The sequence below is a fragment of the Candoia aspera genome, chromosome 6 (genome assembly GCF_035149785.1).
Source record: "Candoia aspera isolate rCanAsp1 chromosome 6, rCanAsp1.hap2, whole genome shotgun sequence".
NCBI lineage: Eukaryota > Metazoa > Chordata > Lepidosauria > Squamata > Boidae > Candoia > Candoia aspera.
This window is the reverse complement of record NC_086158.1, coordinates 32,008,452-32,034,913: the sequence shown is the minus strand read 5'-3', so window position 1 is coordinate 32,034,913 and position 26,462 is coordinate 32,008,452. Positions and strand designations below refer to the sequence as shown.

Here is a 26,462-nt window from a genome sequence, read left to right as displayed (position 1 = left end):
GTAAAAGATGTCTTCAGCATTGCCAGTCAAGAGAAGGAATGCTGCTTGCTTAGCTGGTTATATTTGTTTTAGCATGAAACTTACAAAGGCATGCTTAGGAAAAATTAGGGAGAGCTTTGTTCCCTGAAATAGAAGGGATCTGTGTATTGACACCCTTTTGTTACAAGAAAAACTGAAGGTGATTCCATGGTTTATGGCTGATTATAAGTGCAATTGATTATATATAAATGTATAATCTGCCCAAATCAATCCACTGCAGGATGAAGACTTCTCCACTGAAGGTTATGGACCACTGTTGGTCCAATGCAGGTTGGTGGGTTGTTATTTTTTGATTTGCCTAAAAGAGGACTAAAACCTGGGTCTCTACACTCCTAGTCTACTGCAACCACTGTATCGTATTGGTCCTTTGTAATTAACACTGAATTAAAAGTCCCACCATCGTTTACCTTACAGCAACATCTAAGGTCTTCAGGACTTATATATAAACTTGTACGCCACTGCAATCCAGAGACTCTCAAAAGTTTACTGTGTATATAATATAATAACAATCAAAACATCCATACTACAATCTAAAATCAATGTATATGAAAAGCATGAATATATGTACACTGAAGTATCATTATACTCACTGAACAATATAATGATACTTGGGTGAGTAAAATATTTTTGAGTATGAGCATGTTTAAATATTGGTAACATTTATTATTTAATGGATAATAGCATAGGGTCTTACCTGTATTCTCTTTGTGTAAACCAAATGCTGTGCCATTGATTTTAATAAAATTGCAAAAAAGAACCAGGAATGCTAAAAACAAACAAACAAACAAACAAATGCTATTTTTCTTTTGTAGAAACGCACAAAAAGTTTTCTTTTTTCATTACAACAAGCTGCCCAAAGGTGCACTTTTCCATAAGTGCTGAGACTACAGTTTCCATAAATCCCAAGCAAATTGGCTGAAAATTGTTAGAGCTGTATTCCCCAAATATTTGGAAGGCAGAAGATTAGAAAAGACAGAACTGAATTCTAACCTTTGGAGCACTCTGGGCCACTTCTGGATAGGCTTTCTGTGCACAGATACCAGTGATTTATAACTATTCTTTTTTACTTCCACAGGTGGCCTTGAAAGCTGCTTCACTGGGCTAGGGGAGCCCACCAGAATAGCTTGGCAATGGCCAGGGACTCAGTGAAGAATTAATAAATTCACTGCTCCTCCTCCTCCACCTGGAATTTATATCTGAATCTCATTTAACTCTTCAAAAAACTAAGGAGCCCTTCCATGTGTGAAATAGACAGTCTGGATCCAATTCATAAAATTCTTTACTAAGACAAAACTCAAACCACCCCCACCACTTAGTGCTGAGTTGGTAACTGTTTATATCAGTGTTTTGCAGCCTTGGCAGCTTGAAGATGTGTGGACTTCAGCTCCCAGAATTCCCCAGCCAGCAATTCTGGGAGTTGAAGTCCATACATCTTCAAGCTGCCAAGGTTGAGAAACACTGGTTTTTATAGAGCATCCTTGCTCAATCTGCTAGCAAGAATTTGCAGGACTGTGATGTATTTTCCAATATAGTTGTCTTTGAAAAACAATTATTCACCATCGTCTTGCTTTTAAATCCTAATATTTTAAATCAAGCTCCCATATAAACTTCTTAGCTGTTCTGCTAAGCAATCCCTTTCCCAGCTATAGAGAATGGACAACAAAGTGACATCATAAAATAAGAACATACAGGAAACAACGAGAGCCAGTCTGGTGTAGTGCTTAAGGCACCAGGCTAGAAAATGGGAGACTGTGAGTTCTAGTCCTGCCTTAGGCACAAAGTCAGCTGGGTAAACTTGAGCCAGTCACTCCCTCTCAGCCTTAGGAAGGAGGCAATGGCAAACTACTTCCGGAAAAAAAAAATTGCCAAGAAAACTGCAGGGACTAGTCCAGGCAATATTCACGAGTAAAAAACTGACTCAAAGGTCCATGCTCACACACACACACACACACACAAGCACAAAGGCGAAAAACAATATATGAAAGCTTTACTGATGCTTTTAGCTCATGAATAAGATCAAATTTTACCTTGAGAACAAGCTTCACTGTCCTTTGATCATTTGACTGCAACAGATCAGTCATATTCTTGGCCAGTACTTCATGAACAGTCTGTTCTTCAAATGTCTTAGTTTTGAATACATACTAAAATTATAATATAAAATGCAGGAAAAATGTCAATGGTGAGAACATTAGTTCTCACTGACTCCATGCAACATGGATAATCTATATAATATTATACCTGACAGTTATATCACCAATGCTATGAAAACATTTATGGTGCAAGACTATTAGTCTTTTGCATCTGGCCTTCTATTGATTTGAATGCAATGAAATTAAGAAACTGTACTTTGCATGCAATCTTTTACTTGCCCATTCAGAAGTACATTCCTTTAAGGACAATAAACTCATTCCCAAGCTGCAAGTCTGCATCCACTTGCCTGGAAATAAGTCCTTCTGAACTCAATGAGATATATTTCTGATTAAATATATATGATATTGTGTTATGAATATTTTACATTCCACAGTAAGATGGAGCATGTACCAAGAGCAAAACCAGAGTATATCTCTCTTTATTGGGCAGTAAATACTCCACACCTGCCATCAAACACATAGCAATATGAGTATGTCTCTACAGGAACCAACATTCATCTTCCATTTTTATATTAAAGTTTATTACCATTACTGTTATATTTGATGGGTTCAAACTGTCATGGGAAAACCTCTTTGTCATTATTATTATTTTTTTACTTACAGAAATCAAACGTTTTTTTAATAACAACACATTCAACGCTTTCCCAATGAGATAGAATGCATCATGGGATGTGGAAAAATACATATAAATATTGAAACATGATTCTTGAGAGCATGGAAGTATTAGCATCTGCAGCTATCTTGCACATGCACCATTCTTTTGCTCTAAATATCAGCCAATCTGGAAATGTATGAAATGTGGTGACATTTAGTCTTATTCTTGAATGTGGGAAGACTGAGCAAACCAGTAAACCCATGCTGTTTTGAACATATTAATAAGAGAATACATTTAGTAACAGCTAGTTAAGCGCTCACACAATCTTTTTTGTTTACATCTGAACCATAATGCACAGCATTTTTAGATTTTCATCATCACCCCAAACATAATGTTGGTCATGGAATGTGACTTGTAAATAAGAATTATGCGATGTGTGTGTATGTGAGTGTGTGTGTGTGTACTGAAGTATCATTAACTTTATCTGATCTTAAGAAGAGCACAGGGAACAATCTTCTTAGAATGAAACCTGATGCTACAACAAATGCAAGGCTGCTACTTCTGTCTCAACCATAGTGACTAGAGACATTCAACACATGACATGCAGAGTGACAGGATCATGCTTTGATTTGGAGGAGGAGAAAATAAGATTTGAATCTAGCAGCATTCTTAATTCTTCTGGGACATCACATTTATTCTGTAGTATATTACTACTACTGCTACTACAACTTCTGAGCAGTTCAAACACATTTTACTTTAATAATACCTCTGATTATTATTCTCCTATGGAAATAGAACATCATGACTGAAAGAGACAGGTATACCTAAAGCAGTTTAGATTCACCACCATAATCTAAATGTGTTATACTTCATTACTTTTGAAATGCATTAGGCTGGGGAAAATCATAGTAAATATTAACATTCTTCAGAATGCGGTTTAAATCTTCAGGATGGTTATGGTTTAAATCCTTCATCTCTCTCAAGAATGGTAATTTTCTTAAAAATTTATCTAGATATATCATAGCTTCCTAATCCTTAGGTTACAAAATCTTCAAAAGCAGCAGGATTACAATTTAAGATGGATTAAAATTGGCATTAATTTTCTTTATGAGAGGCATTTTGCATGTACATGCTTTTCTAAACTGATGTATTAAAATACAGTATAAATAAAATTAACATTTTGAAGCTATAGTCAGTTGCTTGGGAGAAAGCCTACTGGATTCAGTGGGACTTACTTCTGAATATGATATGCATAGAATTTCACTACGCAAAAAATCTGAAAACACAATGGGATTTGTTTTATTGCCATAACGATATAGCCATTCAGTGTATTATAAATTCAACGAATGTTATGAAACTTAGAGTTTATGCAAAAAGAAAATGTAAAAGCATGTATACTCTGATAGTTAGTATTCACGTTGGCTTGTATGTGCCAATTTCCCCACTAGCGATCTACGGTGTTTTCATAGCAGCCCCCACGGAAGCGATGAAAAGCTCATGCCCATTTTTGTTACTTTGGCACAATAATGACTTTAGAAAAAGCTGTACAGTAAAATACTAGTGGGGAAATGACGTGTGTGTGACAATCGGTATCTGCAGGATTTGTGACATTTTACTAATGTGGAACACAGCAAATTTCACAATCAGAACTCAAGAATGATTCTCCAAATCATATTATTATAAAGCTGTTATTATTCCTACATGTTTTAAATGAAATCGTCTCATAATTTTAAAGTCACACACATATGCTGATTGCTAAAATGGTGCATTATCAGATGATGAGTTGGATGGATCAAACAGGTCATATAGTACAGCTAGAACGTCTAGCTATATCTTCTCAAACGAAAGGTTTTTAAATGAAGGCCCTTCAGCCATTCACTTAAAGTAACAAAGCAGAAATTAATTGAGCAATGAATCTGGAGCAGTGTACGTGCATTTCTGATTCATTCATGTTATTATTAATATTACTTCTCAATTTTCCATAATATTTTGTTTGTTAAGCAAATTAACTAACTGGTAGTTTGAATATGAGTAGAAGAAGCTTGACAGTGCCTGAGTATTTAAGTTACTGTAATTACATATAAGAGATTATATTGTTGGTGTATTATTCTTAAGGAGTAAGCCACAAGGTGCCTGGTGTCATTAGTGATCTCTCACGCCAAACACTTTCCAGCACTCTGCACGTGCACCAGAACACACACACCAACATATATATGGAAATATTTTATTTGACTGTGCTCTTCTACACAAACAGATCTGGAGGTCCGATTTTCAGGGAACTCTTGAAACCTGTATTTCTCTATTGTAAGTAACAACCAATGTAGTATGCATAATTTTGATAAAAAAATAACAAAGTAGAAGACACTCATAGATTTAGTTTTCATCTTTAATCTTATCCTTACTCTCTTCTTCGTGTCCTTATTTAAACTGAATCTGCCACTCCATAGTTTACAATTACTGCCTCTTTCATGCCTATTTGTAATTACTGATAAGCCAGAGGATACTGAAGGACAATTAAGTGTAGCACTTTTCATCATATGGAGTGAAATCCAATGCATTCCACCTATTACAAAAATATATCCACCTGTAGAAATGGCAGGGGAAATCCCCTATTCCTACCCTAACCCCAGTGCCCCTGTACAACTGCAAAGTATGCTTTAAAAATTAAGGGTTATTCAGGATCAGGTTTTGAGATATATAAATGGTTGCATTACTTAGTACTGCTTTGAATAGTTGGGTAGGAATGCATTTTGCAACCTGATTGATAAGAGATAAAAATGGTCTTAGAAGTAGGTTAGGTACAGTCAGTGACCCATTGCTTCCACTGTATTCAGCTGAACCTAAAGCCCATACTGCACCAATACTGTAACATCACAAAATGTGAGCAAACATTTGAGTTTGTACAAACTGGAATAACCAATGGAATAATTAAACTCTGTTTTAAATGTGTTGTGATTAAATGCAGCTCCTAAATCGTGGATATCAATAACTTTCTCCTTTTCCTTGTCAATATCACACCCAATGAAGAAATACTGATGCATTTTTTTTAAATCCTTGATTTGGTTAAACAAAGACATTGTTTTAATCTGTACTGGATTTTTTCCCCTTAAAATCAACAACTTTGCTTTGCTGCTTTTACTGTACAAAGTATGCCAAGTATTTTAGTAGCTTCTGAGGGCCTGTTCAAAGGGCATTTTTACTGGTACTGCATACAAGGTTATGTCTTTCAAGTATTTGTAACTAACTTAGTACACATTCACTCAGTACAATGAAGCATTTAGAGTGAAAACTGAATGGAGGAAACAGAACAAGCAGTGCCAATTCACAAATATGTGCAAAATGTCATGCTGGAAGATTAAAAATGTTTCACATACCATGGACAGGTACAAAACCACTGCAATTTAGACAATAAAAAAGGTTCTTGAGAAAATAACAAAAAGGCTAAAAAAATATTATGCACAAGCTATTTGAAAACACAACAGAAAAGTTCCCAAGAATGCTCTCTTTATTACAAGTTACTGTTGATGTTCACTAGCAATCATGTTGTCTGATGTTAACTCTTGTGAGAGAATCAGCTGATAAATTACCATGGATAGTTAATAGCAGCAGTTAAAACATAATGCTTTGCCAAGATGGCATCAAAAATAAAACCTAGGATGAATATGGAATTTTTATAAAGATGATCAGAGAGCAGGTTAAATATTCTTACCTTTATATATGACTGAATATAATGATCTAGTTTTTCTTCATGGAACTTGGCCACAATATCAGTAAAGACCCTGTAAATTAAAAGTAGTGAATGATCATGTAGCATGATAAAGCCTGAAAAAGAAGATGGCAGTTTCGTTCAGCAAATAATACTACTAAATGTAAGCCAGTCTACTTAATTTAGAATGACATTTTTAAAACCAAGTGACCTTATTTTACTGTCTAAACGCACAGAGGGTTTACAAATAATGTATAAGAGCCAAATGATTGCCTCAGATTCTAGGGATTTGTCTTCTTTCCTTGGGTGCTGTATTATCCATTGTTCTATAGCCAGTTTAGGCTAATGGTTAAAGTTCAAGAGTAAGAATGGGAAATCAAATCCTGATTTCGGCATGGAAGCTTGCTAGGTATCTTTGGGCCAGTCACTTTCCCTCAGCCCTAGGAAGAACAAACTAGTTCTAAAAAAATGCTTTCAAGAAAACTGCATGCACTTGTCCATGTAGGTGCCAGGAGTCAAGACTGACTCAAAGGCCCATAAACCCACACACAAAGGCTACTCAGCTACTATCCCCGGCTTGTGTTTCCCAGCCTGTAAACAAAGAGTTTTCCACAAAATTCCAGTGTTAACTTTTCTTAACGAAATGTAACTAGTCCCAAACTTTCCAAATGACAAAAGAAAACTCCATAATATACAGAATTCATTCCAAGCTCCAAAATCCATTCTGAAAACATTTGGCCTTTTTTAAAAAAACAAACAAACAAACTTGCCACCTCTCTGAACTTATAATTGGCTGGTTGGAATATTCTGGAACTCAGATAAATGAATGATAAAGAGGTATATTATATGGAAGACCATTTTAAAACCATGATTGCTTGAAAAGGACATCATGTTTGGTAAAGTTGAGGGCCAGTGGAAAAGAGGAAGACCTTCAATGCAGTTCGTTGATACAATTACTGCAACAATGGATGCAAACATTGGAATAGTCAGCCATATGGCGCAAGACCAAACAGCATTTCGTTCTGTTATACATAGGGTTGCCATGAGTCGTAAATGACTCAATGGCAACTAACAACAACAACAAATTATATTCTGACCAAATCTTTTCCTACACATGAACTTTTGTATGTGATAGAAATCATTACACAGGCCTAGGAGTATCTTCCAAACTGCACACACAGGTTGCATATATGTTTTTTTTTTAAACAAACATTTATTTTTAAGATTAAGATGGTTCGGCTACAGCTTGATAGATTTCAATAATTGTCTCACAAGGCAAACTAAATGACAACAACAAAAAGTAGAACAACAAATACCTGGTCACAGCAGTTGTTACCTCATCCTCTTTGTTTTGTACAAGAACCCAGAAGAGCTGGTTCAGAATCACAGGAAGAAAATTCACAATGACATGGATCTTCTCAATTTTAAGTAAATTCTGATTAAGAAATTAAGCATAAAAATACATGAACAGAGAATGATTTTGTAATCTTCCATGCATATTATAAATTAATGTAAATCAGGGTACCCCAGGTGGCAACATTGAGCTGGCCTTGGCAAAGTCTTGCCAAAGCTAAGTAGGTTGGACCTAGTCAGTACTGGCCTAGGAAACCACCAGGGAATTCCAGGGCTTTAGACTAGTCAGGGAAGTTGAGAAAAAAAGGCAATGAGAAGCCACTTCCATCCTGTTGCCATAAAAATTACATGGAAGTGTTAATCAGGAGTGAAGTCTGACTCAGAGGAGACTTCAAATACATTTCAGAATAAAAGCAGTTTTACTTAAGTTACATATAATTTAATCTCCATTTTAAATAGGGAAATGGAGACAGTTACAGAGTTGTGCAATAGTTAGAATGTCCAATGTGGATAGGAGAGCTGGGATTGTCCTTGGCTTGATCATACTGCTTTAACTTAAAACAGTTTTAGACTTCAAATATAATTATGACAGTTGTTCTAGGTGAGCAGAGACCTGGCTGTGGTGATCAATGCCTTTGTTGAATCCAAATTAATGGATTCTATCTTTTGAGAGTTTTTAGAAACTGGAGCAGGTCTGAAATGCCCTTAGAAGAATGCTAGTGGCACTTATTTATGCAATCATAATATCCTTGGCTTATTAGGTTGCTAATTTGTTTTTAGGCAACTTTCAAAGTGTGGACAATGGCATTAAAAGCTGTACATTGGTTGAGTCTAGGCTACCTTCAGGACCATGTCTTTCACCACTAGATGGTTTGCATTCTAAGAACTGACCCCTCTGTTCAATATCCAAATAATGACCACAAGCTATATTGGATCCTTCTCTTAGGATGGTTTGCTGTACAGCAAAAAGCTTCTGTTCTGGAAAGTTTGTTCACAAATTGGATAATTTTAATACCCTTAACAGTGATTATTGGAGACCCAGGTTCAAATTCATACTTGACCACAGAACTGCCTATGTGAATTTCTCAGCCTAACGTATCCCACAGGGTTGTTGCTGTGGGGATAAAATTAGGTGAAATATCCATATATGCTGCCTTGAGATCCCAAAGAAAGGCAGCATATAAAACAAACAAATAAACAAAGTAAAAATATGGCCTGCTTCTATTTCTATTTCTTATATTGGTTTAAAATTGTTTTCAGCTGTCCTGGAAGGCATATAATTTCCAAGAGGTTACTTTTGAATAATAGCCACAGGAGTTAGTTCCCACTTGAACCAGCATTATATGGTAAATTGACCATCTAAGAAGGGATTTGATTAACTACTGTCAGTTACTTATTTGCCCTGCAAAACTAAAGCAAGTGGCATAATGGTTTGGGTTTAATTCTACAATTTGCAAAGCTGAACTTTTTGCATATCCTGTTGAATTAAAACATACACTTGATCTTAGCCAAAATGCTGAAAAGCCAAGATGGTGACCAACTAGCAGCTCCTGAACTGTGACTGGCCTCACCACCTCCTACAGCCCAAAAATTCCATCCAGAGGCAAGAAAAGAACCTGGACCAGCCCCAGTAATGATACTGGGACCCATAAATCCAAAAAAGCAGAGAAACAGATGAGGATTGGCTTTCCCACCGCAGAGTAACAGATCTACAGCTTCAGGACCCCCTTTACTCCCTAAGAACACAATAATCAACAAGACTGGCCTCCGATCCGAACCTCCAAAACTTCAGGCCAAGTCACCCCCCGGAGCAGGAAGGTAGTGGAGATAACCTCTTGAAACAAGCTTCCCGCATTTCCCATAACTACATTATTAAATTAAAACATAGAAGATGGGATCAAGAAGATCACTTCAGTATGCAGGCTTATTTTAGGCTACAGTGGCATTGGTAATACATTTTAAATCATGATTATATAAATAATATTAAAATAATTCTAAACATTATCGTTTAGAATAACATGGATGCAGAGTCAGCATTCCAAGAAAAATCAAAGCCCAATTATGAAAGGAATAAAAAATATTCCCGGATTAAGTAACAAAGATGGAAAAAATATGCAACCTGAATGGTTCTGATTATTTTTATGAATAACCATTTTTGTGGTGATCTGTGGCATATAAAAGTTGTCCCCAGAATGAGAAATGACTTTTTCTGTTCTAAAAGTCCATGTTATAAAAGGTGAACATAGATATGCTGGAGTTACTAAACAGTTTTTACATGCTGGGTTTTGAATTAATGTTTATTTTTATTTTCTCTCAATTTCATTTTCAACTGTTCTGGGCTCTTCAGCAATGTATTATTTAACATTATGATGACAAATGCACATAATTCAAAAGGAAAATTAAAACATACATATCTTCAGCCACCAGCACTATCAATAGCTATATAATTTCTTAATTAATTTACCTTACAGGAGATGATAAAACTTGAGGTAGCTGGCTGGGAGAAATCTCTATTTCTTTTCTGGCACTGCAGGAAAAATCTATTCAGATATGGATCCTACAGCAAATGTATACAAAAAAATTTAGTGTAGTATCAATAAAAGTGGCATGCAGACTCTAAAAAATAACTGCAATAATAAGCAATTACTATTTAAAGAAAAATCAACCCCCTATGTGATATTTTTTCAGTTCAGCATTAATTCCTTAAAATATATATTTCTACTCTTGATACAGTCTAAGCCAAATTTATTGCAGGAACTGCTTGGTCCTCTTTTCCATCAATCAGCCCATCTGAAAAATCAAATGTGGTATTATATCAAAATCTGTAAAATAAGAATAATAATGACCTATAGAAGAAAATACTGAAGTCTGTCTAAATACATTGTTTATGCCTGTGTGTTGATATGAGTTATGCTAAATACTGTAGTGAGCCAAGGCCTGAAGTAGTAAGGAGCTCAGACTAGAAACACAGTGCCTAAAGGTGCCATTGTACATGTGCCTCTCCCAGGTATTATCTGTGGGCTTCAAAATTAAATAAAAGGATACTTTACTTTCTAAAAAAATGATCAAAATCTTGCAAGATTGACAAACCTGGAAATTAAATTATTGCTATCAACTTAAATTTCACGATGTTTAAGAACACAAATTTCCCATGAGTTCTGAATGTCAAAATTCTCTGAGCTTTGGTAATATTGTGCAATTTTAGCTATTATTAAAATAATTTTAAATTTCTTTTTTTTTTAATAGGGCAGCTGTGCCATTGTGTGAAATTGTACAAGAGCTTATAGCAAAGGTTGTTGAATTCTAGGCTAAACTATGTACCCGGAAGTCTTCATTTGTTTACAGGATTACTGGATCCTGCTTGTTATGAAAATCAAATTATATGAAAATTGAAAAATCAGATAGATTGCAATTATCTGCATGAAGCTCTAGCAACTGATTATTTTTAATTTTTGTTAGGATTGTAATGTATGGTTCCAAAAATATAGGCATAGATCCTATATAGATTTATTATTTTTATTATATTCTAAATATGACCAATTGTTTTCACTCAAAAAATATAAATTACATTGCAGGATTTGCTATAAATGTGTTGTTTTGAATATTTGAGATAAGCCTTCCTAAAAAATTCTATAAATATCACACTGATTGTGATTTCCTCTTTCAGAATGGCTGAAGGTAGAAGCCAAAATATTTTATTTCCTGTGGAATCCAAATAACGTTGTACACAAATCACATGCATAGACACTGATATATATTCACTATTTCGTTTATTTTGCATTTCTCACAGTTATACTTGTTTTCCTTAATATAAACAATGCTTACCTGAGTGTAAATTGTGGATACAATAAGGAGTGACACTTTGAAGAGTGGCTTCCCTCCATCTACCCACTTAATTTCACTTCCACTGTGCTGTGAAAAACAAAAAATAAAACTCTCTAGTTAGCGCAAACATGTTTGTCTTCTAGCTTATGTTCCTAATTTATGTTTAGAATAAACTAAGGATATATCAGCACTACCACAGTATCCTGATTAGCATCATTTGTAGGTTGCATTAATTATTCTCTCTCTCTTATTGTGTATAGCAAAATATATGTATTTGTTAGATTTGCATTCCACATTTTGTACAGGGGCTCAAAAAAAAAAAAAAAGGGCAGCTGTCATTAAGTAGCCAGACTTTTTAAAAGTTCTGTTCAGTGAGAAACCTGTCATTGTTGGATCTCTTCAGAGAAATCACAGGCAAAAAGTATGTCATGAGATCCAATGCTTCTGCAGTATGTGAACATACAGTGGAGATATATGGATAGAGATGATCATACAAATCTCTGATTACCCTGATTCTAACTGGGAAGCCAAACTGCTCAATTCACTATAAATATAATAGTGCACATGTTGTACAAATATGAACAAAGATTTGATGGTACACTTGGCCTATTCATAGACTATCCAAAATTAAATGATGTATTTATTTGCAGATGTTCCGAACAGACAGAACAGTATATCATGAAATTACAGAGATACATGGGTTACAATTTATATAAAAGCCAATAAAAAAGGGTCTTCACATTGTCAGTTGTACAATATATCCATCAGAGTGGAAGAAAAATCAAGTAATCCAAAATGCATGAAAAAGCACCATGTGAAGTTATGTTCATTTAGAACTATAAACACTCAGAACAGTCTATTACAAGAAGAGGATGTATCTATCAATGCATTTATTTATTAATTATCAGATTTTTTTGTTCTGTTCCAATTAGAGAACTCAAATAGGAAAGGAATCAGATATGCACAACATTCTATAGATGACATGGTATGTGTGTGACAGAGCTTGAGAATAATTTTATACTTGGCACATCTGCTTTAATGTCATAAACATTCATCTATAAGATTGTTTTACAAGGGATAAAACAAAGAAGAAGTAAGTAATGCACAATACCTTTCCAACTGCAGGATCCTGAAGGTTTAAATAAGAGGGAGGTAGAATGGTTGCCACTGGTATGCTATGTTCTCGAGATATTAGTTGATCATCTTTCAGCAAAGGCAGCCAAGCATATCCCACTGTGTCCAAAATAGATATTAACACTGGAACATTTTGATTTATTTAAATATAAAAAATAACAATTACCAGAAAACAGATATTGTCTCAAATGCTTGACTTAAAACAGGGAAAGTGTACAGGAATAATACAATGAGTATTTGAGCAAAAATCCAGTATAGGTACCTGAGGTTTCCAGGGCCTCTTTCTTTTTGGTATTAGCTTTTGCATTTATGTCACAAGTTACATGATAAAATGAAAACAGAATGTGATGTTTCTTATGAAGTTGAGTTGGCAGCTCAATTTTTACCTGAAATGTAAAACATTACATCCTTCTTAAGTGTAAACTGAATTAAAGCACAGAGAAGACAGCAGGGCCTAATCCTGATCCTAAACTATTATTCTATACCTGCTCTTAGTCAAAAGGCCAAGAAGATCAAAAGGAATTCATTACAGATAATGTATCGGGATTACCAAGGACAGTATATTACCAAGGCCTGGTTGGGTATGAAGGGGGAGCCTCACCTCTAAGTAATGTGCTCCTTTGGGTTTCAGATGAGGCACCAGCCACAATCCCAAATTGGAGGACTGGCTGCAGTCATACAAGGGACCTTGGGGCTTTCAGAGATGCTGCTCTGCAGATAACCAGAAGTATGACCCTATATGTGAAACTGGGCTCTTGGTATCATATGGAATTGCTACTCTCTACCAACCACACTGCTGTGTAACAGCTTCCCTGCCTGGGCTACTTAATGCTATGGAATACCCTAGACTTTCTGTCCTTAGGCATGGAGACAGGTGGCTCCGGAGTTCATGGCCTCTAAGGCAGCCATGGACTTGACTTAAGTCCCAATACACAGCAGAGATCACACACTTCACCTAGTTTTTGTCTTTGGGCAATAGCAATGTGACCTGGGTATGGGGGATCTGCCTTGGTCAGATCACTGTCCAATTGCTTTAGCATTTTCTGTAACAGGGAAATAGCATCTGTTTGATCAGCCCATCCCAGGTGCCTGATGGAGCCGGTGGGGTTTCAGATGGAGCTTGGGATTGCTCTTGAGTTTGATTGGCCTTAGATTGCACCTATGTAGCTCATCTCTGCTTGTGGATCCCGTGACACAAAGTGTCTAGAGCGCCACTTGAAAAACCAGCACTTGTCCTACCAAACACATGTAAGAACCTTTACTAAGGATTACCTCATGGTGAAAACAGAGGCAAAACATAAACATTTTTTTGCTCCTATCACATTTGCAGATAGCTATCTGGTAGACCTGTTCAGGGTGGCTCAGTTCCTCCTGGGGAGGTAAGTCTGAGAAGGCCACTGTGAGGAGTATTCAAGGCATCTGGTGAATGAAGTTACTTGGATTTGTTCTAAGTTGGACTCCGGCTGTGCAGATCCTATGGTGCAGAGTGAGGCATAATCTGCTAAGATATCAGGGTGGAGTTTGAGCCTCTTGCTCCTGAGGAAGTTGGATAGAATCCTCAGAACTGTAAGCTCAGGCACCTTTATACTAGGTTCATAACCTTCCTGGCTGGCTAAGGTTGCTCAGGAGATGAAGTGTGACTGGTCCAGGCAGTGCTTAATTGTTCCTTGACTGAGGATGGGATCCCATCTGAGTTTGTCATATTCGGCCTGAGAATAGTATTGAGACATGGATGAGGCTTCAAAATGGTGTGGGTATTCTTGCCTACTTTGATTTTGTAGCAGTTTTTGATAACATTAATTATATCCTTCTGAATTGACTTAGGGTGTAGGAATGGAAGGGCATGGTGTTGCAGTGGTTATTTTCCTTCCTCCAAGGCTAGTTCCAGTCAGTGTTGGTAGGTGGGGGAAAGTTCAAGTTCTAGGCACCTGGTTTTCAGAGTTACTTAGGGCTCTACCCTCTTCCCACTCCTATTTAACATGTACATTAAACTATTGGATGAAATAATCCACCAGCAGGGGCTGAGGTATCATCAGTGTGCTAATGATACTCTAATGTACATTCTTATCCCTTTGTTGACCAATTGATGCCACCAAGGTTCTTTCTCAATATCTGGAGGCTATGTAGGTCTGGACGGGGAGTCCAGGCTTGAACTGAACCCTAGACTGAGTCACTCTGGCTTTTAGGGCCTCCCTTTATCAGGGATCATCCATCATGTGTCCCCTAGCTGGAACTGGTGCATAGTTTGGGGAACTTCCTGGATTCATGGCTCCTGCTTGAGAAGCAGGTGGTAGCTGTGACCAGAAAAGCCCTTATACAAGTTATTCTAATGTTCCATTTGTTCCCACTCCTGGATTGGATGGTTCTGCGCATGGTTACTTGTGTTTTAGTCCCATACTGTTTGCATTATTGCAATATATTCAACATGGAAGCTGCAAATGGAATATGGTAGCTATTGTCATGCCTCTGTATGCCCTTGATATACCATTACATCCATAAACCCCATTATAGCAGACAGTCAAGTTATTTATGCAGTCACCTATGTCTTACTAATTCTGTTCCCCCTAGCAGATCTGACATATTTGGCCTGAATCCCTTCTATCTGAATCCCTTCTATCAAATAATGCCATCTGATGGGACACAGGAAGCATGCCTCCTGTCATGGTGCCTGCACTATAGAACATCTTATCTTCCCAAAATCACTACCATGATGGCTTTTTGAAAGTGACTGAAGACCTGGCTGTTCCCATGGGTATTAGGCCAGGATGTTGAGTTATTCTGACTCTGAGAGTTGTTTTTAAGATATATATTATGAAGTTGAGTGGTTGTCCTCAGTTGCAAACAATTCAAGGCAACACTAAAAGATCTTAACAACCTATTTTTTCAAAGGTATCTTTGATATATCAGACTATTATAACAGCATGTATCAAGTCATAGAAGGAGCAGACTGACCTCATCGTAGAAATCAGGATTTTGTGAATGATGTAGCACAGCTGTGTAAGCTGCTGATGTAAATAATGGTCCACCAGGCTTCCCATAGATACACTGTTTAAAGAGACATTGCTTTAAGTTTTGTGGACTTTACTAGAAACAACTGATTCTGTAGTCATATCTTAGAAGACTTTTCAGCCTCATAGCATCGTAGAACCTTTGGGCCAAAAACACATAAAAAAATTAAAAATGCCTGAAATCTCATGAGATTTCATATGGAGAATGCCAAAAAAAAAAAAAAAAGATCGGACAAGCAAACTCATAAGTTTTTGGAGTATCTAAAAAAAACAGAGTGGAGATTTTTCAAGGCCATCATGCAAGATTACATGATTGTACCCAGGGTCTGAAAAAACTGGTATACATGGTATTGGTTTTATACAGCTGAGGCATCCAGTAGGAGAATAGATGACATGAGAAGTCAAAATGACAAGAACCAAACTAGTAAAATTACTTTATTTCTTAATTTTACTTGTTAAACGACTACTACTAATAACCTTATAAAGTAGTTCTAGCAATAGCCTCCATCTGCCCCTCCCCAACAAAAGAAAAAGAAAAGAAATGCCAGGCACACAAAAAGTCTTCGGTGAACCTAAAATAGCTCTCTGAAACCCAGAGGCTCACAACAATGATGAGTACATTCACACATGGTGTGCAGAACATCTGAATTCACCAGTTCTCCTGCTGATCATTCACCTTCATCAACATGCTGTTCGCCTGAGTTATGAAAGAACATTGATAGAGATTTATTCAGAGTTTTCCATTTCATCTTATTATATAAAAACCTGTCAGTGACCACACTGCAGAATTGGCATTGCCAAAAAGCTCTGTGTTGACTGCTGTTATAAAGAACTGTTATGGAAATGTTGAAAAAAGTTTTAGACTGATGATTCTTTAAAAGCTATAGATCACAATACTGTAGTGTCACCAACCAGGTATCCAAAGAAATCTGTTCTACCATATTATGTTGTGCCTGGAATTCAACTTGACTCACCTTCACTGGCTTGGCTCCTTCTTCATCTGAGTTTTTAAATTCAATACACACTGTTATATTCCGGGCCTGTAATAGAAGAGTAGAAATGCAAATCACTAGCTCTCCACTTAAAGTTCTGTGAAACATACAGTCTTTTTCAGAACTGACACAATCCTGCCAGCTGAGAGTAAAGCTCAGAAAATCTAAAAAAACAGAGTGGAAAAATGGAAAGATTTCACTTCATCCTTAAACTTCATGTCACTTGAATTATTTGAAAAGGAAATATATTTAAGAATGTAGTATATATAAATAAAGCACTGAAGCCTTTAAGCTTCAGAGATAATTTAAAAGGTAGTGTGTGCATGTATGTGCATAAAGACATGAACGATTACCAAGATAAAAATAGAAAACAAGAACGGGACAATCTGCTTCTACTTAATCTTCATGTGCATGGCCCCTGCTTTGAAACAAGTCCCAGGATTTTGTGAAGCCTATTTCACTGAAAGTATGAATCATCAGTACATATTCCATTACATTATAGTACCTACTCTATTGCCAATTAATTTGTATTGAGAATTTAAAATAACCATTTAAGTTTAATTTGAGGAAATCAAAGGGGGAAAAATTTCCACCAGGAATAGTAGTACATATGCAAGCAATAAAACCAATCAGACTATTTTAATTTAAACACGTAGACGTGACTGAGATTTCAAAGGCAATAGGTTTTAGAAGTATTTCATATATATAATTAACTAAAGGTCAAGTTCACTGCAACTAGGGGTGAATGGTAGCTTATTAATGGCACAGTAAATTTTTGGTAGCATGAAAGCAACTTATGAACCATCACCATACAGATGATTCCAAGGAATAACTGGAATTTCAAGTACCAGAAAGCATAATGTTCCACTGTGCACCTACAGATCATGGAAACACATGCTCTGATTCTGGAAGAGAAAAATCTGATATTTGACATCTGATTATTCTTCTGTCTCTTCATTTTTACAACAATTTCATTTGCATACTTTAAGGAAAGCCTTAAAATAAACATACTGGGGATTGGGCAGGGGTTGGCCGAAAGGACTTGTGAGCTAGAAAGGACCTAAGCAAGTGACAGTCCCTAGCTGACATTACTTTAAAAAAAAACCAACCCTTAAGGTGAGGTCAAACCTAGTTAGTCTGAAGATGGAAGATCATCAGGAAATTCTAGAGCTGTAGATTAGAGTGAGAAGTTTTTAAAAAAGTCCTGGAAGAAAGCAATGACAGGATACTTCCTTGTTGCTGCCAAAAAAATTAACATGAGATAAGCTCATGCACTCAATAGGAGTTAAGCACAACTTTAAGGAGACTTTACTTTGAAGCCTATCCTCTGCCATGTGCTCACTGTGGGAGAAATCAGCCTGAAGTGATTTAAGTGGATAAGTTAATGATCTCCCATAGAGAACAATAAACAAATGAATCAGGAAAAGCATTGACTAATCCTTTAGCCTACTACTGTTCTCTCACTAGAAACACATAAGATTTATTAAACCACTCCAGTGTCATAGAGCTCCAAATTGCCTATAGAACTTAGGGAGTTTATTTTTAAGTAAATATGCCAAAGATTGCTTGGCTCTTGTACTACCTTACCTTGCTGAAGCATTTTTGGCTATCGTATTTCAGATGTTTGGGATAGATATACATTTGGTTTTTATATACTTTGTAAGCCTGAGAATATTTTGTAGATTCTTGAACAAACTCTTCCACTTCTACTGTTGGTTGATGGTCCTTGATATTATTAAAGGGCTTGATTGGTATAAAAGATGATGTTACACAGTCTGGAGAGAGAAAAACGAAAGAAAATTCCATTCAGTATTTAAATTATTAGTTTTTTAAAAAGACTACAATCTGGCAAGTCTATGAACACACTAGAGCTTCTATCCTCTTCGGGCCCTTTTCCAACTATAGTCACACCATTACTTCAAGCAATGATCAGCCAATTAAATGTCATTTTTGTATAAAACTGACATGGTGGCATCACCAGGTATCTGTCAGCAAAATGAAGGAGGAGCAATTCCTTCTTTTCTCTGCAGCCACATGTATAATTCCCACATTGTTCCAAATAACCATTGGAAGCAGATTTTGGAGTGTACCATGATGCATAAGGGTGGGGGGGTATCACTGAAGTTCACCACTCTCTATTCCATTTATTACATGCTTCCTGCCAGTGGAGCAACTCCAATGAGATACCATGCTTATTTGAAACACAAAATAAAAATCACATACAGTATATTTAAAAAAATATTGTTGGAGGAATTGAAAGTTGAAATGGAAAAATCTGATTAAGAGTCGAAATGATGCCATTATTTTTGCTTTATTTAAGAAATGTAGACAAAGTATTTCTTAAAATCGTAACATGGTTCTAGAAGTATATTTCAAAATACAAAATGTGATAATTCCAGAAAGGACATTCCCAGGAAGCACAATGTACTAAAAGGTAGTCTAACTACCTCTCACTAACAAAGCTGATGCCCATTAGATATTTTTTCCATACTTTTTTATTTAACCACATATGCATAGTACCATGACTTCAACTGCCATCATATTAACATGGCAAAATCTATACGTCTCCTGATCTCCTGCCTAAACTCTGCTTCTGAGTACAGCAACCACAAAATCAATTTAAAACACATACGTCATAAAGAAATAATTTTAAAACAAAAAATTGCACTGTCTTCTTGGAAGGTATATAAATTGTAGCATTTTTTAACCATTATATAATGGATTCATACTTGGATGTTCCAAAGGCAGCCAATCAACAGTAATTTCTAAACTGCCAGGGATGGTCTGAATTTTATTAATTTTCTCGGTTCTGCAAACATAAAAAGAATAACATTTTAGATAACTGATATTGTCAAAGTAAGGCAAGTGCTATAATGTGACTTATAGCTATGATATAAAAGTAATTAAAGTGTGAAGATTTTTAAAAAAATAATAAATAACTTATTTATTTTTATATTTTATTAGCATATGGAGAGCTGCAGAGCCAAACAATAGATGATCGTATTGTATTCAAACAGCATAAAGACATGAACAGTTACAAAATAAAAATGAAATAAATTTATGGCAGCAGTGGAAAATGTATGAACATATAAAAGTTAATATTAAAGGGATGTGCTTAAAAGTTGAGGCACTAAAAGTCTGATATAGTAAGAGGAAACCAAGCAAATGAAACCCATCTCAAAACTTGCTCAGCTACATCCCTCCCATCGACAAGGCCATGACCACCAAGTGCATTGTGGAAAAGAACACAGAAGCTTGACAACTTTATTCAGAAAGTTTATTGTATTTTTACTATGACTGCTTCTATCGTTTTCAAATCACTTGGGGAGAATTGGTATCCTGAAAGATGCAATATAAATAATTAAAATGAATAAAACAATATAATATAAGGACCAAGTGAGCCTTTTAGTGAAGGATTATTGAAAACTCTTCTCAGTAACATGGCATTGACATGGAAAACACCTATTTAGCAGGCAACAATCTCATCTCAACTCTTTTCATGAGGACACCCAGCAGAGGGCTTCTAAAGATGAATTTGATGTCCCAGAAACAATTGTTTCTCATAGAAGGAAGTTTTTAGCTTCAGTAATCAACCATGAATGGTTGAGGTGAGGAAAGTATTTCTGCCTATATCTCAAAGCAGCTTACTAGCAGTACTGAAGTCTTCAGGCTAAAATTATGATCAGACTTGATGAGAGACTTATATGCCAAATATGTTTTCTTCATAGATTTATACATTGCGCTACATTATTATGTGCAAATGTGGTTAATAAATAAAATATGGTTTGTTATTGACTGACTGGCTTCAACTGTGGGTTAGCATTTCTGTCTTATTCCTGATTTATCTCTGTCTGACCTAAGTCTCTAATCAATCCACAGATCTGAAAATAAGACCAACTTAAAAAAAAAGAATGGAAAACATACCAAGTGCTGCCAAATAAGCCATTATTTGTTTATAAAACTGATTCTGATTTATGTAGCAAACAAACAATTAAAGCAAACAATAGCAAGGCAGAGTTGCATTGCATTCTCTTTTGTGGGGTCAGAGAAATCCTGCTGCACACTAGTGCTTAGAATTGTCCCATGGAACTATGTACAGTCAACATTTGGCTAGAATTTAAACAAGCAAATGAAGATGTAACAACTTTTGCTTATTTGAGTTTTTTTAAGTTGCTGAGCAAGTATACAGAAAGGGGGTATCACTGAAGAAGGAGGAATCTTAAACAAAACAGCTGCTGCATAAGAGGAAAACAGAAGCTGCAATTAGGACATTTCCATTTTGTCACTATTTTCACAAACCAAACTTGTAGACACAATTTGAATGCAATCTGTGATTGTCTTCACTATTGCCATTTTGAAATGCAGACAATAAGGAGTGAAAATTGCTGCCCTTTCCTGAACTGCTGCAGGTTACGCAGCAACAAAAGTCCCCTCATCCAGTTCATGCAATGAAGACTTATGGGCTGGGAGAAGAGTGTGAGGCAGTGTTTCCCTCCAATAAAGAAATAGCACCAAAACTTTTAACTTTGCTGTGGTTTCAGCTAGACCAGTTGAGCGAGAAATATATCAGCTCAGCTCTCCAACACTGCTGACGTTGTTGGAATGCAAAAGTCCCTTCTAACGGGCTTCAAAGGGGCTCCCAACCTTGTGTGGAAGTGCCTTCTTAATAATACCTAGCATTCTCCAGTAAATTATTCTGTATCTATGTAGTTCTCACACTTTTCTTTTCTTCAAGCAGCCATTATATTTATTACTTTATGAAACACTTCTCCAATTTTCTTGGATAACTTTTCTGGAAGCTCACTCTGGCAGAGAGGTAACTAATGTGAAAACCGTTCCATTGTAATAAGTTATTTTGGCATTGGCCTCTTTTGAGCAAACAAAGCTATTGATGAATAATAGTTAGTACTATGCTGCAGCCTTAGAAACTTTAAGCCAAGGACTTCTTACCTTCTGTATTCACTTATAAGTTTAATTAAATCATCTGTTGAAATTTTGCTACTTTCTTGTCGGAACAAAGGTGAAAACCGGGAATCTCTGTCAACATTTCCCTGATTATCCTTAAAGACAGGCCTGTAGGAAGGAGAAACAATACAGTAGAAGATAAATTCATCACCTGCTAATTAATTCTCACATAATCATTCACAAAGCTTTGAGGTTCATAAAACAAATAAGCTGATGGAAAAAAACTAGCCAAGGGTTTTTGCTAAGTCCATAATTTCCTAAAAATCCCATTCCAGAAATTAAACGAGGCAGTAATACCATATTAAACACATTAATACTGGTATTAACACCAATATTAAACACCATGAGAGTTACATGAAAGTAAGCTTCCACAGACTTGTTTTATTACTGGGTTGTGTTTGTTTTTTTTAACTACTTCCGACTCATGAGTGCACTGAATTTTATAGTGATGGTAGTATTGTTTCTAAATTATTCAATGACACTCACATATTAAAACAGAACATTAGTAAATCAAGAGCCACTGCCCTTATAGCTGAGAATAGCAGTAAAGGTACTTGTCTGCATATTTACCTGGGAACCAGCCTCACTGAACTCAGTGAGACTTTCATAGGATTGAGCTGTATCCATTCTTAGACAAAATGCTTATTGCATTTGGAAACCTCTCTCTTTGCCTGATTAATAGGATTGGGAACCATGAGAGTGCTCTAATATTACACTTTTTCTTTATGTACATTGTAGAAACTTAGTTCTGTTCTTTTCTTTTCTTTCTTTTTTTTTCTCATCTTAGTTTGGCTTTTTACCAGGATGCTGAGGTGCTGAGGTATTGAGACTGCTTGATAAATGACCTGCTCTGGAAACTGGGTGGGAAAGAGCAGGCCAGCAGTCTGGAGTGTTCTTTGCCTCTTGGCTATCACTGGAGTCACAGGCAGAATCTGCGGTGAGCACAATTAGGCATGCAGTGGCAGTTCCACTTCGGGCAATGGTTATCAATGCCTTGATTTCATCTACCTTGGTTATTCTAAAAATTCTAAAGGGAGTTAGCCTTGAAAGTTATGGTTTATTTGTTCAATTTATATAGCCTCCCATCTCACATATGTGACTCTGGGTGGCTCACACCCTTAAAAACAGAAAACACTAAATAGAAACAAACAACTAAAATGAAAACCATTAAAAACCAATTAAAACAGTTAAAACTTAATCTGCGGGAGAGTACAATCCATACAATGATTAACAATACAAACAGCTAACAGGCTGCATACCAGCACTGGATCCCCAGGCACAATGACAAAGCCAAGTCTTGAGGTTATTAAAAAATGCAGCAGTTAGATCAGTGCTTCTCAACCTCAGCAGCTTTAAGATGTGCGGACTTCAACTGCCAGTATTCCCCAGCCAGCCATGCTGGCTGGGAACACTGGCAGTTGAAGTCCACACATCTTAAAGCTGATGAGGTTGAGAAGCATTGAGTTAGACTGTTCACTCATGCTAAGTTCAAAGATTATACGATGCCTGCCCTGAAAGTTCTGTGCTGGTTGTCATTGACAACTTGGATATAATTTAAGAAGATCGTATTGACTTTTGAAGCTCTAAACAGCTTATGGTTTATCTCTCTAAGGAACTGTGTATCATGAACCCCTGCAGCTGCTAAGGTCTGTAGGAGAGGCTCTTAATTTGCCCCCCTTGTCAAAGGCTACCAGGCACTTGGAAAAGGGCCTTCTCCTGCAACATTCTTGGGCTGTGGAAACACTAGCCGAGGAACTGTTTTTGGCCTCCACATACCTACTGACTTCAAAATCTGTAATGACACATGTCTTTCCTAAGCTTTTACTTGTTAATTAAATTCAGCACTGTTGTGAATGTAGTTCCCTTGACAGCTGGCAGAAGTAAACATTCCTAATAAACTTCTCTTTGTGAAAACTGCAGGCTTAAATCCTCATTTCCACAAGGAGTCATGGCTCTTTGTGATGTAGACATAGAGATACCCTAGCCTCTCTCTCTATTCTAGGGAGTCCGTTAAAAGACAAGGGCAGGACTTGGAATAAAAGCTGGGACCAAAGGCTGCAAAGCCCAGGCTAAGATATGGAATTTCCATGAAAAATGAAATCCAAGAAAGAAAGCAGAGGACTGTACTGCTTTAGAAAGCTTGCTAGTTTTGGAAGAAATGGATAACTGTTCTAACCAAAAGATGCATTATGTCTTTAATTTCTGTTTTATTTAACTTGTGCTAAGTCTAGTAATCTTGTTTGTACAGCTTTACAAGCAGATTTACAGACCAGTGAGTCTGGTATGTCCTATGAGAGGAGAAGGAAGGTCTCTAGTCAAACATCTCTAAGCTACATAGTCAGGTAATTACAGTACAGAAATTATTAAACTTGTTGCATATTGGTGTTTTAATCATGAGTGGCATAGAATGTGACAGTCCTCTCTCTCTCACACACAGAAATTGTGGTTGCCAGCTGAGGCATACCCTGGAAGGCTGGTTGTAGCAATGGGAACTGTGAAGCTGCTCTCCAAAGCAAGTGATGGGGCCAGGATATGAAAACATGAAATTTGAGACCTGAAATCTATCACCCTATTCTGCTATGAGCATTAACTTTACTGGTAAATTCAATGGATGTGTTAACTTTTTAGATTCTGTTTTATTTTTAAAATTGACTGACTACTCACCTAAGTAGAAAGGTGGGGCAAATAAAATGAATTTTAAAAAATCGAAGCTTGTTTCCCTGGGATAAAACTTAAACAAAGGAAGCCAGATTTAAGAGTTTCAGGATCTACTTTTATAATACTGCAGAGAATGAGAGATCTTGTTTGTTTGTTTGTTTGTTTAGATTTATAAAGGTCATCCAACTCAACACAGACTCTGGGTGGCATACAGCTAGCCAATGCAATCTTTAAAAACAAACAAGATAACATGAAGTACGACTAAACACAATGGAGGAACAACATACCACACACCATGACCTCAACCCCGACAGAAGCATATTCAAATTGTGCTAAAAAATATGGGATAGCAGGACATAATTTTGGGGTAACATCCAAAAGAAGTCTGTGAAAAAAGTGCAGATAAAAAATGATTTTCATAAAGGTGAATTTTCAGCCCCATTACTTCTTGACTTGGGATCTGATTCTTCATCTTTCATTTTTAAGCTTTTTCTTTTAATATATAGGGCAAGATTCTCTATTACTGCAAACCAGAAAAACAGTTGAACTGAAGGATATGTATCTGCCATAAAGAACACTCTAATTTTGCAAGTTGTTAAGATATTTTGCAGACAGGGTTCTAAATCTTTTTGAATGAGAATAATAGAATGGAAAGGCTATGTGGAAAATATTTTGCGGGAAAATCAACTTTCCATGTCCAAATCATATTTGCAAACTCTGGCAGCTGTGGTAGGAATATGAGAATGGAAGACTGACTTGTCACAGTGTAATGCTAATGCATGTTGTAATTATTGCCTCTTGGGAAAGTACACATGGCATCAGCCCCAAATCTAGGATATATAAATGCCCATTGTAATATAAAAGAAGAAGAGTTTCAGCTCCAAGTCTAAAAAATCAGGAATCTTTAAAGGATATGTAAAGATTGTTCTAAAACTGTCCAGTATAAGTTTTTTTTTTGTTTGCTTGTTTAAAAAACATATGGAACAAGAGTAGTGTTAATATCAGAAATTAAACATTGGAAACCAAATTCACGATCCAGGTTTTCTGCTTTTCATCATAGTTAGGCCAATTTTTTCTGCAGTATGTTATGTGTGTCTAATGGAAAAATCTGTTTCTAGATGGTAAGATTATAAATAAAAACTCTACTTTGCTATCTTGAATCCAGGATTAATTTATGTATTGCAGGAAATATGAACAAGATACTGATCCTCATTCAGTCTAATGGATGTTAAATAATTGCAGCCACCTTGGGATCTGCGGGCACCGAAGCCCCACCAGCATCGCCTTGCTCTTCACTCCATGCCTTCAACAATCCTGATCAAATGAAACAAAGCCACAGAAATCTGGACAGCTATTAAACGTATCTTTATCTTGCCATCTCTGGATTTTTTTTAGCCCAGACATAGCCCAAACACAGACATAGAAAGAAGGAGGGAGAGGGAAGGGAAGGGTTGTTGTCATTGCTGTTACTACCACTGTAGTAACCTCTTTGGATGTTCCTAAGTCAGTTGTCACCTGAGCAGCAGCAGCATCATGTGCTGGAAGTTGAGCCCTTGGAAGCTGTGTGGCTTCACTTTTGGCCATTTTATTCCTGTTCTCACTATCTCCTCCCTCCCTACTTGTAGGAAAGAGACAAGAAGGAATAGGTGTAACATATTTGAGCTTCAAAAATCCATACCAGCACTAGATGGCAGCAAAGAGATACAGCAGAGCATTCTAATTCTTTGCTCCATCTGAGAAGTTTGCTTTGGGACCCAGAGAGATCTAGTTTTTACTTCTCCAGTTTGGTAGGAATAGACCACTCAAGTTGTGTTCAACAGTGAAGGTACATTCAGACCAGTAACAAACCTATAGCACTAATGTTTCCTTGCAATATCCTTCCCAGAATGCTGATGAATAGACACTTCGCTGTGTTAAGTTGCCAATGTATGAAATCTATTATTTTACTGGTATATCAAAATATATTTCTTTATGGTAAATACCAAAAATATAGAATGAAATCAAATATGATTTCCCTTGGTGAACAGCAAATACTGC

General features: G+C 36.4%; 1 protein-coding gene across 2 annotated transcripts in view; it reads right to left on the bottom strand.

Annotated features, from left to right (window-relative positions):
* Positions 1 to 26,462, bottom strand: part of DOCK10 (dedicator of cytokinesis 10) — a 154,127-nt gene that overhangs the window by 40,346 nt on the left and 87,319 nt on the right. For both annotated transcript variants that reach the window (XM_063306683.1, XM_063306684.1), the window contains exons 15-27: positions 21,753 to 21,875; positions 19,532 to 19,611; positions 18,390 to 18,577; positions 16,785 to 16,850; positions 15,755 to 15,847; positions 13,065 to 13,188; positions 12,780 to 12,901; positions 11,669 to 11,755; positions 10,308 to 10,400; positions 7,807 to 7,925; positions 6,494 to 6,563; positions 2,067 to 2,180; positions 734 to 805 (exon numbers count right to left, since the gene is read on the bottom strand). In XM_063306683.1, the coding sequence (XP_063162753.1) occupies positions 734 to 805; positions 2,067 to 2,180; positions 6,494 to 6,563; positions 7,807 to 7,925; positions 10,308 to 10,400; positions 11,669 to 11,755; positions 12,780 to 12,901; positions 13,065 to 13,188; positions 15,755 to 15,847; positions 16,785 to 16,850; positions 18,390 to 18,577; positions 19,532 to 19,611; positions 21,753 to 21,875 (1,351 nt within the window). The remainder of the gene's footprint in view (positions 1 to 733; positions 806 to 2,066; positions 2,181 to 6,493; positions 6,564 to 7,806; positions 7,926 to 10,307; positions 10,401 to 11,668; positions 11,756 to 12,779; positions 12,902 to 13,064; positions 13,189 to 15,754; positions 15,848 to 16,784; positions 16,851 to 18,389; positions 18,578 to 19,531; positions 19,612 to 21,752; positions 21,876 to 26,462) is intronic.